This window comes from Carcharodon carcharias, chromosome 3 (genome assembly GCF_017639515.1).
Source record: "Carcharodon carcharias isolate sCarCar2 chromosome 3, sCarCar2.pri, whole genome shotgun sequence".
NCBI classification, from domain to species: Eukaryota; Metazoa; Chordata; class Chondrichthyes; order Lamniformes; family Lamnidae; genus Carcharodon; species Carcharodon carcharias.
Window position 1 is genome coordinate 147,837,041 of NC_054469.1, and position 14,787 is coordinate 147,851,827.

The 14,787-nt window shown below is 38.9% G+C and overlaps 2 protein-coding genes across 2 annotated transcripts; both read right to left on the reverse strand.

The window, feature by feature from the left end:
• Positions 1-1,570: 1,570 nt before the first annotated feature.
• On the reverse strand, positions 1,571-5,075 carry LOC121276194 (homeobox protein Hox-A9). The gene is made up of 3 exons (XM_041184317.1): positions 4,895-5,075; positions 3,637-4,203; positions 1,571-2,968 (listed from the first exon to the last, which is right to left on the reverse strand). Exons 2-3 carry the CDS (start codon positions 4,175-4,177, stop codon positions 2,727-2,729), a joined length of 783 nt encoding a protein of 260 aa, XP_041040251.1. The 5' UTR covers positions 4,178-4,203; positions 4,895-5,075; the 3' UTR covers positions 1,571-2,726.
• A 6,680-nt stretch (positions 5,076-11,755) lies between these two features.
• On the reverse strand, positions 11,756-14,402 carry hoxa10b (homeobox A10b). Its single transcript, XM_041184315.1, is given in 2 exon segments — positions 11,756-12,030; positions 13,592-14,402. Coding segments are annotated over 2 exon segments (1,086 nt in total).
• Positions 14,403-14,787: the final 385 nt, after the last annotated feature.

Genomic DNA, 14,787 nt, shown 5'->3' on the forward strand with positions numbered 1-14,787 from the left:
CTAATAAAGGTCGTTATTTCCGCAGACCCTTTTGTCTAGGCAGCCAGACAAAACAAATGGATCGCCTTCTCTGGAAAAATACTGATTGTAGCTGGACAGTTGTAAACTCATTAAAACCCGAATTCCAGACGGCTTGCCAGACCCTTCATTTTATTGCGAGTCTCCCTGTTTAGTCTTTGAAGTTCCATCTGCAACAACAGAGGGCGTCACAACATTATAACCTTTCAGACTGAACACTAAATAATTAAAAATAGAAGTTCAATTATCAACTGCTTACTAAAATAATAAAAAAAATGATTGCAATCCTATGCCAGTGTTTGCTGCCAGATGCTGAAGAATACTCCAAATAAAGATCGTCAGTGTCGTGTTTATACGCTTCGCCCCTTAACCTCCAGCGTTTTACACCCCATAAACGCTTACAGCAGTCATTTTCTTTTATTGCGGTACACCACTCTGGATTTTACTAACGACAGCCACTGCCAAGACTTCCAACTATGTGGGCCTCTCTGCCCAGCTTCCAAATCATTTGAATCCCACTAAATCTATCCAAACTGTCTTCGGGGCCTTAAAAAAAGTTACTAGGGATCTTACAGTTGGAAAGGAAGTTGCATAAATAGCCAGGCCGTACACAGTTTTTTTTTTGTTAGCGCTAAGACGCCTTAGACCAATATACCTTTTTCCTAAGGATCCGTCCTCTTTGTGTTGACTGGTTAAAGAAATGGCGGCAGGGATTTGTGCCATTGCGAATATTTACAATTATTTACCTCTTTACAATGCGATGAAATCCCAACAATTTTGGAGCTCTTCACACGGACAAGCAACTCAAGATTATTCATTTCCACTTCCAGCAGAAGTGCTGCATTACTTGGATAAGTAGCACACAACAAATCATTTAAATAACCAGGGGCCTTGGCGCATGGCCAGGCGACAGATAGAAGTTGTTAATACAGTTTTGCACGTTCTCGGGTTAATTGGTGATAACTGGGCGTTAAGCTCAAACGGATTCGGAATCGTTGTCATCAGATCCGCTTCCAAGCCAACGTTGTTAGATCACACTTATTATTTTCTTCCCTTTTTCAGGAACCTCAATCTCATTCTAATTTTAGTTACCCCTGTAAGTCATGTCATGTCAGCTGCGGTGATAACATTTGTTGCAGCCTTTATTAAAGAAAATCTAAACTTTAAATTACGTCTTCAATGTCAGGACTTGGGGTAAAACCCCAAAGAATGTTAAGCAAATCGTTAAATATTGCAAAATTGGAAGGACTGATATTAACGACATTCTGTTTAATATGAGTAAAGAAATTGGATTATTTCCCTGAACATGGCCAACTTTATTCCTTTGACTCGCCCGCTGTTCGCCTGAAAGTTTACGTTTGAATTCGTGTACAGTATTTAAAATGCTGTATATCTGTGAAAGGAGTTGTTTATGCTTAGAATATGTTTCCGCTCGGTGTGAGGATCTTGAAAAACTTGCAGTAATGGTGGAATGAGAATGTAACGGCGGAGCTCCATGCGAGACCTTAGCATACATTGAACTTCAGAAGCAGAAGCATATTTTATATGTAGTCAAACATGTATTTTATTCGACAACAAATAAAATGACATTTCATTACAAACAGTATAGCTTGGTCAATATGACACGAGGTAATCATTTCAAACGTGTACACAAGTGTAAATGTGTTAGCTCTACAGGTCTAAAGTAAACCCCCATTTAAAACATATCAGTGGTATATGTTCTTTCTATTGCACCCAGGTTTTTTCCTTGTACACATTACATTTATTGACAATATTGTTTGTTTATTTATTCCATCGCATAAATGCGTCAAAACAATTTTAAGGGTGACATTTACACACAAAACATAGGTAGTTACTAGTTATACATATAGGTAGTTTTAAACCAAATCTCACACTTTTCTTTGCACCACAACACCGATAAATACAAAGTGTCTGAGAACTTTATTCGTGCTTTTATCACAACAGACAAGAGTATCGTGTAGCATTATGCTCAGCGCTGCTCTTTGAAATACAACTTATATTAGCATTCTATGCAAATCAGTTTCATATAATTTCTGAAGAACAACACAATCGTCATGCACCCCGGGCAAGGCCGTTACTCAGTCTCACAAAGACAGCATAAAGCCTGGAGTTTCTACAGGTTCATTCACAGTGAAAGTAATACAATATATGTTCCAAGTTCACCACGAAAATAACATTTCATATGCACTACACAGCCTGTTATCTTTATATTAAACATCCTGAGTTAAATTGAGATTTTTCTTTTGTTTGTTTACACGATCTTTACTCGGACACCGCCCAAGCACAAAGGCCCAGTCACAGAGATAATCACGACAATAGACACAAGGATTCAAGTATATAAGCAGCCTCGTTTGCTGCATGTAAAACAAGTAAATATTAAATTAGTACATTATTACTGAATTACTGTCCACACTGAATTGCGGTGGATTAAGAAAAGGTAGTTTTCATGTGAAGTAAGGTAGATTCCGTAGCCACATACTTAACCTTGCCGTAAATGTCTCCCTCTTTGGTTCCCAACTAACAAGTGTATCAGTCGTTTTACCCACCATATGTAGTCCAGAACTGGCAAAGAAATAATTTGTGCTAATGGCATGACAAAATGTACATATAGTCTTTCTGAAGTGGGGCCTATTTCGATTGTAATTGTGAATGAGTCTTTTTTTCTCTCAAAAATATTCGAATTCGTGTCACCGGTCGTCTTTGGGTCGTTCCTTGTTGATTTTTTTCATCTTCATCCTCCTGTTCTGAAACCAGATTTTAACTTGCCGTTCGGTAAGGTTAAGGACCCTGGCGACCTCGTATCTGCGGTCTCTTGTGAGATACATATTAAACAAGAATTCCTTTTCCAGCTCCAGGGTCTGATGTTTGGTGTAAGGGCAGCGTTTCTTTCTGGTAGATCTTGCATGCAACCAATTGGCGGATGGGTTATCTGGAAATGTGAAGGAAACGCATTTAATATATCTTCCCTCTCCAAGTTAGTCAAAATGTTGTACCATTCTCAGAATCAAAACACCGTTACAGATAAAAGAGGATGTGCCAGCACTGGATTAATGGGGCAGGCTGCTACACTTTTACGTGTGTTTTCACTAAAAATTAAACTCTCGTGCGAATCTTCTTGTTCAATGAACAAACTCTATGAATAGAGCAATGAAACTGAGTTAGAGAAAAAAATTAATATTGTGGCGACCTGAAAATCGGACACTAATAATCCAAAGCAATGTGTTGTCTGCTTGTGTTGCACACTGTGTGCAATATCTGTATATCCACTAGTATTTACTGCATCACGTTTATTTGCAACAAATGCACCTGAATTAGAGTCAGCAATTACACAATATCCCCTCTTTCTCTTTTATAATGAGTAGAAATTAGTTCAATATATACCCGACTGGTACTCATAGCAGTGCCGAAAATGTACAGCATAAGCCTTAACCATATATCTCAAAACTATTTGTAGCTATGTAATTTAAAAAACTGGACACTGATCTCGGCATTTGTATTTCGCTATGTAATGAAGTAAATATAAGGAATATAAAATAGTTTCAATTTATAACCCTTGTCTCGACAAGTAATACAAAAATGTGGGGTTTCCATACTTACTTGGATCCATGTGTAGTTTATCTGCGTTTGACTCAATCTCTCCGTTATTTTCAGAAAAGGAAACCTCGCTCACACGTTTGTCGCCGGGAGAACTTCCACAAGTATATTCTGATAGTGCCAGTGTGTGTGTTTCAAACGTGGTGCAGTCACTCCTGCGGGCAGCTACAGGCTCGGGTTTGATGCCGTAGTGTCTACTGGAAGGCAACCCGGTGAAAGACAGGGCTCCCGGCATGGGATCTAGCCAGGAGCGCATGTACCTACCATCGGGCGCGGCAGCAATCGGAGCCTGGTGCATGTATGGGTGATAGACAGTGGGCATATTGGCAGAACTCTGAGCATGGACCGGGCTCCAAGAGGTGCTGAAAACTGTGGCTTTGGACTGGAAGTTGCATGGGGTGAAGTCGGGGTGCTCTGCAAGGGCTGCCTGCCGAGAAGACTGTGCCAGTGGACCCGAGGCATATCTGGACGACAGCAGATCCTCATTCTCATGCATTATAAGGGAGTCGACATAATAATTGCTGATAGTCCCTGATGTCGACATTCTCGGCAATGACACAGCAAGCGCCTCTGAAAATATGAAAGAGCAGATTTCACTGAAACAACTTACCGCCGCGACAAGTACAGTCTGCTAATATGGTGCAGACGCACTTCCTCGCCATTGGATAAGTTACTCACGTGATTCAAAAAACAACAATAAAATATAAATCAATCCGCAGCTTGTAACAAGGTCAATCTTTTATAGGGATAATTTTATATAGCAACTCCGTATGTTTTTTTATGCAAAGGGATATAATCACCACTATATATGGAGGTTGATTTCTTTGTTGCCAGCTGAGATATAAAAAAGTATTCCGTTCCAGTTCTTTTTCAGGGGGACTATTTTATATCATAATCAATCTTCCCATCAGATGCTCGTTTTTTTTAACGAACACCTTATAATCGTTAACCTTCACATAAAACATTATGGAAAGAGTGAAACTATAAACTGCGGGGGAAAAACAACGAAGAAAGAGATTGGACAGGTATTTATTATTCATGCTTAGTAAAATTAAAAACGCATTCTTAACAAATGAAAACCATTAACGAACTTTTCAATGGCACCGCTGAAAAGTGGCTCGTGTACCTGCAGCTGCTAAAGATCTTTCATTTCAAAAATGAGGCCACATAAAACACACGGTGACAATCTCCGTTTTATAACAGTTTCAGCAATAAAACTACATGTTAGCAAACTATAGCCGTTCCAAAAAAGATTCTTTACCTCCAATAAACCATAACAAACTACAACTTCCGCATTCAATGCGCTATTTAAGTTGACAGATGCAGATGTGCGGACAAAATACATTTCTTGGGAAATAGGACAATTCTGCCGTCCTTCTCTTCAGATTCGTGTACTTTGTTGCTTCGGTCACTCACTGGCGCGTTCTGTGGAGAGTAAATGGAAAAGCTTCCCCGCACAGACGGTATTCGGAAACCTAATCTGTTATATGGTTAAGATACATTCCTTTCAATAGCAAATAAAAGCAAATAGTTAGATATATAAACAGATGTAAAACATAAGAGTCGTATTTCAATGGAGTTAGAAGGATTCCTTATTACAGTGTTATCGGCCTATTAAACATTATATGTGCAACCAATTACTGTGCTTTAAAAACTTAGTAGGCCTCTTTCACATACGCACTCTGGGTATAAATATGTATAGCGATGGATGATTTTACTTAGTTACAATAAAATTAACAAATGGGATGTGAGTTGGAAGTCCAGCATCATGGCTTATCATGATATAGTTTTAAAGTAAATTAATCTCAATTTTTTAAATAAAATTATTTTTTTTAAATCCTGAAACAATCCATAACATCCGCCAATGATTTATCTTGTTGTCATTTTTCGCTTAGCATAATCTATCAATGCTATTTTAATATGAAATGTTTCATTTGACATGTAAGATTTAGACGTTAGTGCCTTTGTTTATAGAACTCCAGTACAGGGGTTTCTCGAAGCACCATGATCATGTTATATTGTGTTGTGTTTCATTGGGGACGCTTTCTGAACATTATTTGATGTGCGCAGTAACTCAGAACCTAAAGGAAAATTGACAATCGTCATTCTAATCAAATGCAACTTGTCCTAATTTTTGAAACGCTTGGATCTTTGATGACAACCATTAATGTGATTCGCTATCTGGACAACGTATGTTTTCAAACGAGGCTTGTTTTAATGTCTATTTTATATTTCTTGGTTGTTATTTTACAATCTACGCATGCATATACTTTGTTTATTCCTGCTTCAACAGGCTTAATTTAAAAATACCTTCGGCGCATCTCGACGCTAGCAACAGGGTAATATAAAAACGCCTATCTCCAAAATTATCCTGGAGTATAAGCTGTTGCGTGATCAGATAACATAGAAATACCCATTAAACAAAGACAATCATCAGATCCCACATTAAAACAAATTGCTGTAGTCGTCGTGAATCGCTTGCGTTCCCCCCACCACCCGCTGCCTGTATAAACCCTCAGTTTAAAATCTGCACAGCTAGCTGAAATGCAACTTCCCTTTCTCGATGTTTGGGTTCTCTGTATCCCAATCTTTCTTTAGATTCCTGTGCATTCCTTATGGGGAAGGGAAGATTCAGCCTCTCGCCCTGTGAGCCAACATTGACTATCTGGTCAGCGGAGTATTACAGCGACACAGGCGGAGTGCTGAGGTCTAGAGCAAAATCGAGAACCATTCAAGTCCAGTGTTGAGCCTCAGAAAGAAAACGTTTTGTGTTTCCTGTGCAGATGGCCTGAAATTAGGATTCAAATGTTGATTCTATATTTACAAAGTGAAGCTAAGGCACTCTGAAACTGCACCTCGCTTTAAAGAGTGCTTCCTCTAATTGAAATTTAGTTTTATTTATGCTAAGAAAATTTATAAAAACAACCCACCGTTTAAACGCCTGAAAGAATTTGCCCACAACCTTGGAATGTGCCGCGCGTCTTGCTGCTGTACCTAAGATTTATAGTTATGTACGAAATGTATGATTTTAAATGATGTGGTTGAATTAGTTGCAATTAGCACAGTGAATTCTGCTCTCAAATGGATCACTGTTTTACCACCCCCCCCCCCAAAAAAAATGTAGTTACGAATTATGGTGAGTTGTCCGGTTTAGATGTTCAGTTCGCACTTTTGTTTGAGCATTCAGTTCAGGAAGCTCGCATGTTTCTTGCAAATTGCAGCTCTCGGGCTAGGCAATGTAAAAACTAAACAGAGGAAGATAATCCTTTACGTGCGTGGATACAACTCACCAAAGGTCTCAAATGAAACGAGTATCATCACACAAAGTCGGAACCGATTATTCGACAATAGACAAAAATACTATAATTCACCCATTCTAATTTGAAGACGCATACTGGGGTAGCGGAATCTATCCTATTTTCACTCCATAGCAAGGCGAGTGGAAGAAGAATAAAGCGAGAGTTTTTTTTTAATCTGTTGTTATGAGTTGGTCCCTTTTCCTTGAGAATTATGCTTGTAACACATAAATATCAAATGTTGCATTAATTCCTGCAACTGATACAGCAGTTAAGAATTCCTTCAAAATATGGTACTCCCAAACTTTGTTTAATACTTGGAAGAATTATCCAGCCATTTACGATATTCATTGCATACACCTTGTCGTCAGAAAGACTAGGCAAAATATGTCACAAATCAAAGTTTTCAAAATATTACAAGCCTGAGGCAAAACCGGACGATAAAAGTTTCAAAGTGGAAACCACATTCGATGTGTGATTTTCCTTTTGCGATTCTCATTGTATTATTTAAAATAAACCATAAAGGCTGACGCCTTTATTTCCGTTCAGATAACATCAGTGTGAAGTTGCACAGCCAATTTGTGGGCATGCAGTGTGCAATGACGACAACGTGTTCAAAGTGCTTTCATCATTTTCGAGTGTAATTGCCGTATAGCGTATAATTTGGCAAAGATTTACAAGATATATATAAAACATAAAATAAGACTAACCAAATCCTGGAGACATCTGCACGAGAACTATCAAAACTGTTCGAGCCGGTCCCGTGACCACCCTCAAGGGTTTAGTTTCAGGAAAGTCGGGACTGCAGACAATCTCAAATACCAAATGTTATGTTGGGTGTTGATTGTTTACGAGAGGTTGAAGCGCTTTTTAGTTCATCCACACATCAATTCGAAATTAAATCCTCCATTTAAAACTGTGCAAAAGGACCGGGTGCACCGCCTTTTAGAAGCCAAACTCTAATTTAACATTAAAGAAGGAAAGTGCAAAATTACTGTGGCTGCTGTTTTATTTTAAGCCTATAAACCATATCTGCCTCGATAGGAGTTTGCGAGCATCGAGTAAACAAAAAAAATATTCGAGGTGAAAGCAGAATGATTTTGAAGTTAAAAAAAATTAAGATTTTGCTACTAGATTAGTGAAAACAATGAGGGAATGCATGTACCTCACATAGTTGAAGTACTTCTGAATTGAGAAAGATTATTTAAATAATAGTGTCTAAATGAAACGCAATACGCAACTACACAGAAATGTAATACTTAAAGAAATATTTCCGATTCCTTGCCAAAATAATCCTATGTCAATACTCAGCAAATCAAAAGAACGAGGTTTAGATATAATGTTGAGCTGAGCTGCATTTTAAGAGGGTCTGGATGTTACGAGGAGTGATGCTTTGAACCGCACAAACTTGACTGTGCTTTTGCTTTGTGAATCTTTAAATCCTACCGGAGATAGTTTTCAGGCAGTGCAATCATATTCGGATAGTATCACCACTCGGGTGTATAACAGCGCATGTTCTTCAGAAGATGTTATTTTGCATTGCACCGAAGAAAAAGATCAAGTTAAATGTTTCTAACTAGCGTGTCGTTTCTTTTACAACAGGCCGTACATTGATATAGCTAATAAAGGGGATTATATAATTTAATATTGTAAATGAGATTTCATGCATTTTATTTGAATCAAGTATTTCTTGGTTACTTCATTTTTAAAAACGGTTATATGGGGATGTGGATAATTGTATTTAAATACATTTCCTATTATAAAGTCTTTGCATTCTCTTAATTAATGTGTTCATTTTACCATTGTAAGGTTGCCATATATATGCATTTATGTCTGGTGAAATGAATTTAATGCTGCATTCATAAGACTGCACTGTATCTATCTTGTGGCAATGACTGTTGTACAATCATTTGGATTTTTAAGATTTTAAAAGTGTAATTCTAATCGGCCGCGCAACACGAATAAATAGAGCAACAGAATTAAGTGCCATGGTGTTTGTTTACTTGCTTTGCTTAGATTAAAGCTTCTGTTTGTCTCCTCCAAACAGCCAATATAATGGGACAAGTCTGCGTTCTGTGTTTAGTCTAGTTTCCTGCAGAGGCAGGAGCCGCCGACCGAGAAGCGCTTCCACTACATTCCGCCGAGGTCGCTGTTTCGAAGAGCAACCCAAATTTACGCGCCCAGGCGCCATGTAATGATCATAACCGAGGCCTTGTGCTTTCAAGTAATTTCTTTGTCTTGCACATGGTAGAATGCATAGGTTTAAAACGCGTATCTTAAATCACTTGGCGCCGGTCCTTTTTATTTTCGATTTTCATCGGGAATTATAAGATCAGCTATGCACAAAATGCACCAAGAAAAATGTTCCGTTTAGACGATGTTAACATAACGATGACATATTTATCACTAACAAAGACGAAATCTGCAATGCATGGATTACGCCGCTGTGCAGATGAAATTGCAGTTATTTTCAGGAGAACTGTGCCGACCTACATCGATGTTTACAAATAATAATTCAGCAGCACATATATACTGCAAGGAAATCTAAAATTGATCATATTTAATTTAAACGTGAACTTGATCGTTCTTAGAGCAAAAATGAACAAATCTAATGTAAAACATTACATTTATAAAATCCCAACTGACAACAACGTTAAGGAAGCATGGCCCACTGTTTGCTCGCAAAGTATGGGAGGCACGCTGCTCTTCAAAAATTAATTCACAGAGTTGTATTAATCGTTTTTTTTTAAAAAGCTTGTCTAATAAACAATTGTTATATCTTTTTATAAAACATTGCTATTCCTGTCACAAAACATGACAATTTACTGCTGGAGATATGAAACCAAAACATTTGACTTATTCGTGGTTATTTAGTAACTGCGGTTTCTTTCCAAACCAGCGACAGAACTCACTGGCGAAGACGATAACTGCAGTAATTCAGGCAGTTTCGTGTTGTAGAGATAGACTTGAGCCCCAACAACATGAAACTACCTAAATCACACATCAGTTCTATCTCAGCTCTTTAGATTCCTATCTTTGTACACACATAGGGATGACCTCGATGCACATTCAACAAGCTTACTCAAATAGAAAAAAGTCACATTATGATGCTTCTCCTTACAACCTCGCATGCAGTTCACCAAATACGAAAGACACCCCTCAAACAAGCAATATTGTGAATCCCTGTAATAATCTCCCAAGAAATTCCGATTTTTTTTTTGTTGCTTTGCAGGCCAGATTTGTGTTTAAATGAATAGATTTAATGGCAAATTCAGCACGAGAATAATTGTTACTTCCCCACTAAATATGGTGGGGTTCTTTATTATCTCTGTGCAGGATTTCACGCGATCTGAATGCATGTCATTCACTCTAGTGATGATAAGCCATAGCAACTTGTCTATACTGCAATAATCACGGAGTTCAAGGTTTGTCCGAAGAAAAGAACTAGTCAGATGACATAGCCTACAGAGATATATTTTCTTTTTCTCTCCTACCCCGCCACAAGAAAAAGACGAAACAGTAACTTTAACTTTTATTTGTGAACAGCAGTATTGGCATTTTAAAATATACTAGATGCAAGGTTGTTAGAAAGAAACTCTTACCTATAGGTCTCAAATATAGGATAATAGGCCTTAACATTCGTTCCTCTTACAGACCTTACCTTCATCGTAAATGTCTCCAAAGGTCTTATCTGCTGCTTTTTTCGATTCCTCACACTCTTCTGATTTTAGCCGATTAAAGGATCTGGAGTGTTTTGTGTTCAAAGAAAATCAATTTCCTACATCCGAGCCGTGCTCTGCTTCCTCTGTCTTCGTGGCTGTTCGCTCAACTGAAACCACTCGTCCAAGACAGCAACAACCCAGATATACTAGCAAGTCATAAAACTCAACAAAAGCCGACAAACGTTACAGCACCATTGCTATATAGCCCAGACAAATTACGACCGTCTAGGTAATATTTAAATAGATTGCAACGGTAATTGCCAGTCTTTAAACCCACCATTCCTGCTGAAAGCTTCCTCGACAGATAAGGTAAGGGAAAAAATTGAACACAAAATGAAGTAAAAACAATATACATATACCTATCTCAAAGGACTCCGACCAAATACGTTTTATTCATCTTTCATGAAAACACAAATTTTGTTTACGTACACAGTGCAGCAGCAATAGGATTGAGCATAATTTGAGTCCTCATTCAGAGTATTTCATCTTAACAAACTCAAATGAATCAATTCTATTTGTTTGTCTTTACTTCTAAAAGTGAATCGACGGCAGTGAATAAAAGGTCCGACATTCTACTCTTTCGTCTTTGCAACAGTGTTTCACATGTACATGTGTCCTGATGCTTCTGTTCATGGTATGTGATATCTTTATGCAACAACACACTTTACAGCATATTCACATTTAACTTCTATTAACATGTCAGTATACGGTAGTTACTTATTTTGGAAATATTTTAACAGCATGGGTCATCTGTATTTAGACATTACAAAGTTTGATTTACTTAGCTGATAATTGGTAATTAGCACAATTAAAAGATTGTTGTCAGGTTCCCCCTCCCCACCCCCCCCCCCAGAGTTGTTTGAAAAATCATCATACAGGGCAATAACTTGTGTGCATGCCTTGCTTATCAATGGCAACACTTATTATTATAGTTACAGAAACAGACACCCGCCACAAATAAAAACAAAACACGTAAATCGTAAATATCTACAACCAGCACACGGCTGAGAAGTCAGAGGTAAGTGGAGAAGTTTTAGTCTTTTAGCAACACGAGCACAGCTTCTCGATGTCCCGTTAAAATCCGTAAACCAGTGTTTGTGTTTATCATGAAAAGCTGAAGTTAGCTGTGAGCTCCCGAATCCTGTTCTCACGATTCATTTTCTTGAGTTTCATCCTGCGATTTTGAAACCAGATTTTGACCTGTCTGTCAGTCAGGTGGACACTGCGGCTAATCTCTAGGCGACGCTCTCGAGTCAGGTACATGTTGAAGAGAAACTCTTTCTCCAGCTCCAGGGTCTGATGTTTGGTGTAAGGGCAGCGTTTTTTTCTGCCACTCTTTGCAGTCAGCCAGTTGGCCCCGTTTTCAGCTTTCACCTCCCCTAATAAGCAAAGGGGTGAGAATGAGAGAGAGAGAGGGAGAACGAGAAAGAAAATAGAAAGATAAATAGAGTGAACCAGATAGAAGGTGACGAGAGAGAAAGAGAAGAAAGTTTATCTTGTTTCGAAATATAATTTTCAAAAGAAGTCTACGTGTGATGGCTATTTGCTTTTAACCGTACTCTTCACGCTAAAGTGTCACTAAATCTAAGCATATTAAGATGCGCTATGAAATACTTAAAATGCTGCTGCTTCCAATTTTCAATGCTCCGTTTTGACTCTGTGGCATTACATTTTAATTAGCATTGTACAATTCACGTTTTGTCAGCACGTTATGTGCATATCCACATGGAACACAAAACTTAACATTTTCAATTACTTTATGGCTCAAACGGGCGTGTGAAATGAAGTGCTATGTGGGGTAAAAGTGAGTTTTAGGTGCATTTACACTGAAGACGAAATTAGTTTGAAAACTCTATTTTGATGCTGTTAGTTTTTTTAAAAATGATTGCTAAGCTTGTTATATACTTGGAGTGATGTTGTCTGGTTTCACTTTATCGTACAAGGATCTCGTTCATTCTCCTTTTTAGAATAGTTGGATACTGGCTTAATAATTAGTTATCCACTGAAAGAGCAGTTTAACTCCAATTATCGGTAAAATTCAACATTTCGCTGAGCACCAGTAGGCGTGTCTTCCCCTGTGGTATAATTTCCAACTTTTTACAGCCCCGTTTCTCGCCATGTTAAAAACGCGTGCTTATCTATTGCTTCAGTCTGAGAAAATTAAGCAAAGTTTTTCGTTTACGTAAACAAATCCAATGAGTCAGATTGGAGTGTTTTCCTCATCGCTTGAATGTTTTAAGCCTTTTTAACACCTAATTGTTTCACGTTATTTGGAATAACTTTATAAAACGATTCCTTCCGAAGTTCGTTAAAGTTAAGACTAAAATTGCCCACAGAACGTCAACCAATTTGTTGCGATGCCCCCATTTAGTTGACCACTGGATCTCAGACACATTAAAAACTAAATAACGACTAAATTATATTTGTAAGTTCAAATTTGATTTTTTTAATATAAGGTGAATAATAACTGCACTGGGCAAATAGTATCAAACATATTAAAGTAAAAGATGAGAGGATCAGCGTTTCGTACTTTGAAAACTTTTCTATATATTTCACGTTTTTTTCCCCGAAAAGAGCGCTGGAACATGAAACATCACTGGATTCCTTAGAGTATTATTTATTGGCTGTGCTGTGTTTACTTTGGACCCTGTGTGCAAATATGTCCTTCTATGCGGTCCGCTTAAATAACTGCAGAAAGCATTCGTGGTTTGTAACTTATCTGACAAGTTTAGAATGTGGCTACAATTGACTCCGGAGCGTGGGCCCGTGCTATAAACTATAGTAGGCATTAATTTTTACAGCATAGCTCACGCCCAAAAATAAAAAGTTCACAAGGTCAGAATAAAACCCCCTTTGTTACGCTTGTTGGCTGTACCTGCCACGTCTACCCGTTTCTGAGTGCTGGCTGTATAAACTCCCCTCTGCCTCTTATTTACCTACCTTTTGTTTCTTTCTCAGGAGAGTTTTTACTGCTTTCTGAAGGGACTGGAGATGACTCTTCGTTCGCTGAAGAAGCGGGAGCTTCTGCCTCTTCTCTTTCCGAACCGCAGGTTAAATGACCGGGGGATGTCCCTTCACTTCCTTTTCTCCCCAACTCAGTCGGGGTCGAAGCTGAAGAAGGGGGTGTTCCAAAACGGATCTGGGACTGGGGTACGAATGGAGAGGCCCCAACCTGCCCCGTGTTGTTATAAAGTGTCTGTTTGGATGTCGGATAGGCTTGGGACAGACGGAAATAGCCAGGGACAGGAACCCCGCCGCTAGTAGTCGTGTCACTATTGGAGCACGAATCTGATGTTAGCCTTGGGAACGTGGAAAGATCTGTTGCTGCTGCGCTTTTGGGACATTTCTCCGAATCATATAAACAATATGCATTCTCTTCTTTGATATTCTGGGGGAAGGAACATGCTGCTACTTGCTGGGCTGCAGGTTGTTCCATGCGACAGGACCTTGGGGGATCTGACCAGACCTCCATCCCGCTCATGTAAGGATGAGAAGTCAGGACCATACTCTGAGAGTTGTTCTCGCTGCGTTTGCTCAGAGATGGGAAAAGTCCACAGTTCTGGGTGCCGTAAGACAGCTCAGAGGCAGGCGGCAGGTACACGCTGCTGTTGGGGTAATAGGTTCCTTCCCCGCCACGGCCCACGCTGATCAGAGAATCTACTAAAAAGGAGTTTGCAGACGGGCTGTCTGAGCATGACATTGTTGTGGGATAATTTGGCGAAAGCAGAAGATATCCAGTTCAGGCTGACATTTCTTGTGCAAACACGCTGAATATGATTAGAGATACCTCCGCAGCACGACAGGCGGAATGAGCCAATCGAATGGCACAGTTGGACATAAGCCCCTCCTCCACGGAGAGCTGCGTCACGAGAACTGCAATAAGGTCACCATATGTATTCGGTAAACTGCAAAAGCCTCTAAATGCATCTTTATTTACTCGGTTCTACTTTATTGGAATCACGTCCTTCAAATAAAATAAAAGCGGGGCTCCAATGTGTAACAGGGTATCACCAGAAGGTTCAGCAATGCATAACGCGGCGTTACTGAGTCATAGGGGCAATCCGTTTATTATTTTAAATTGTTCACATATGAAGTTGACAAAGGGGAAAGTTTTAGCCCTGTTATTATGCAGTTTT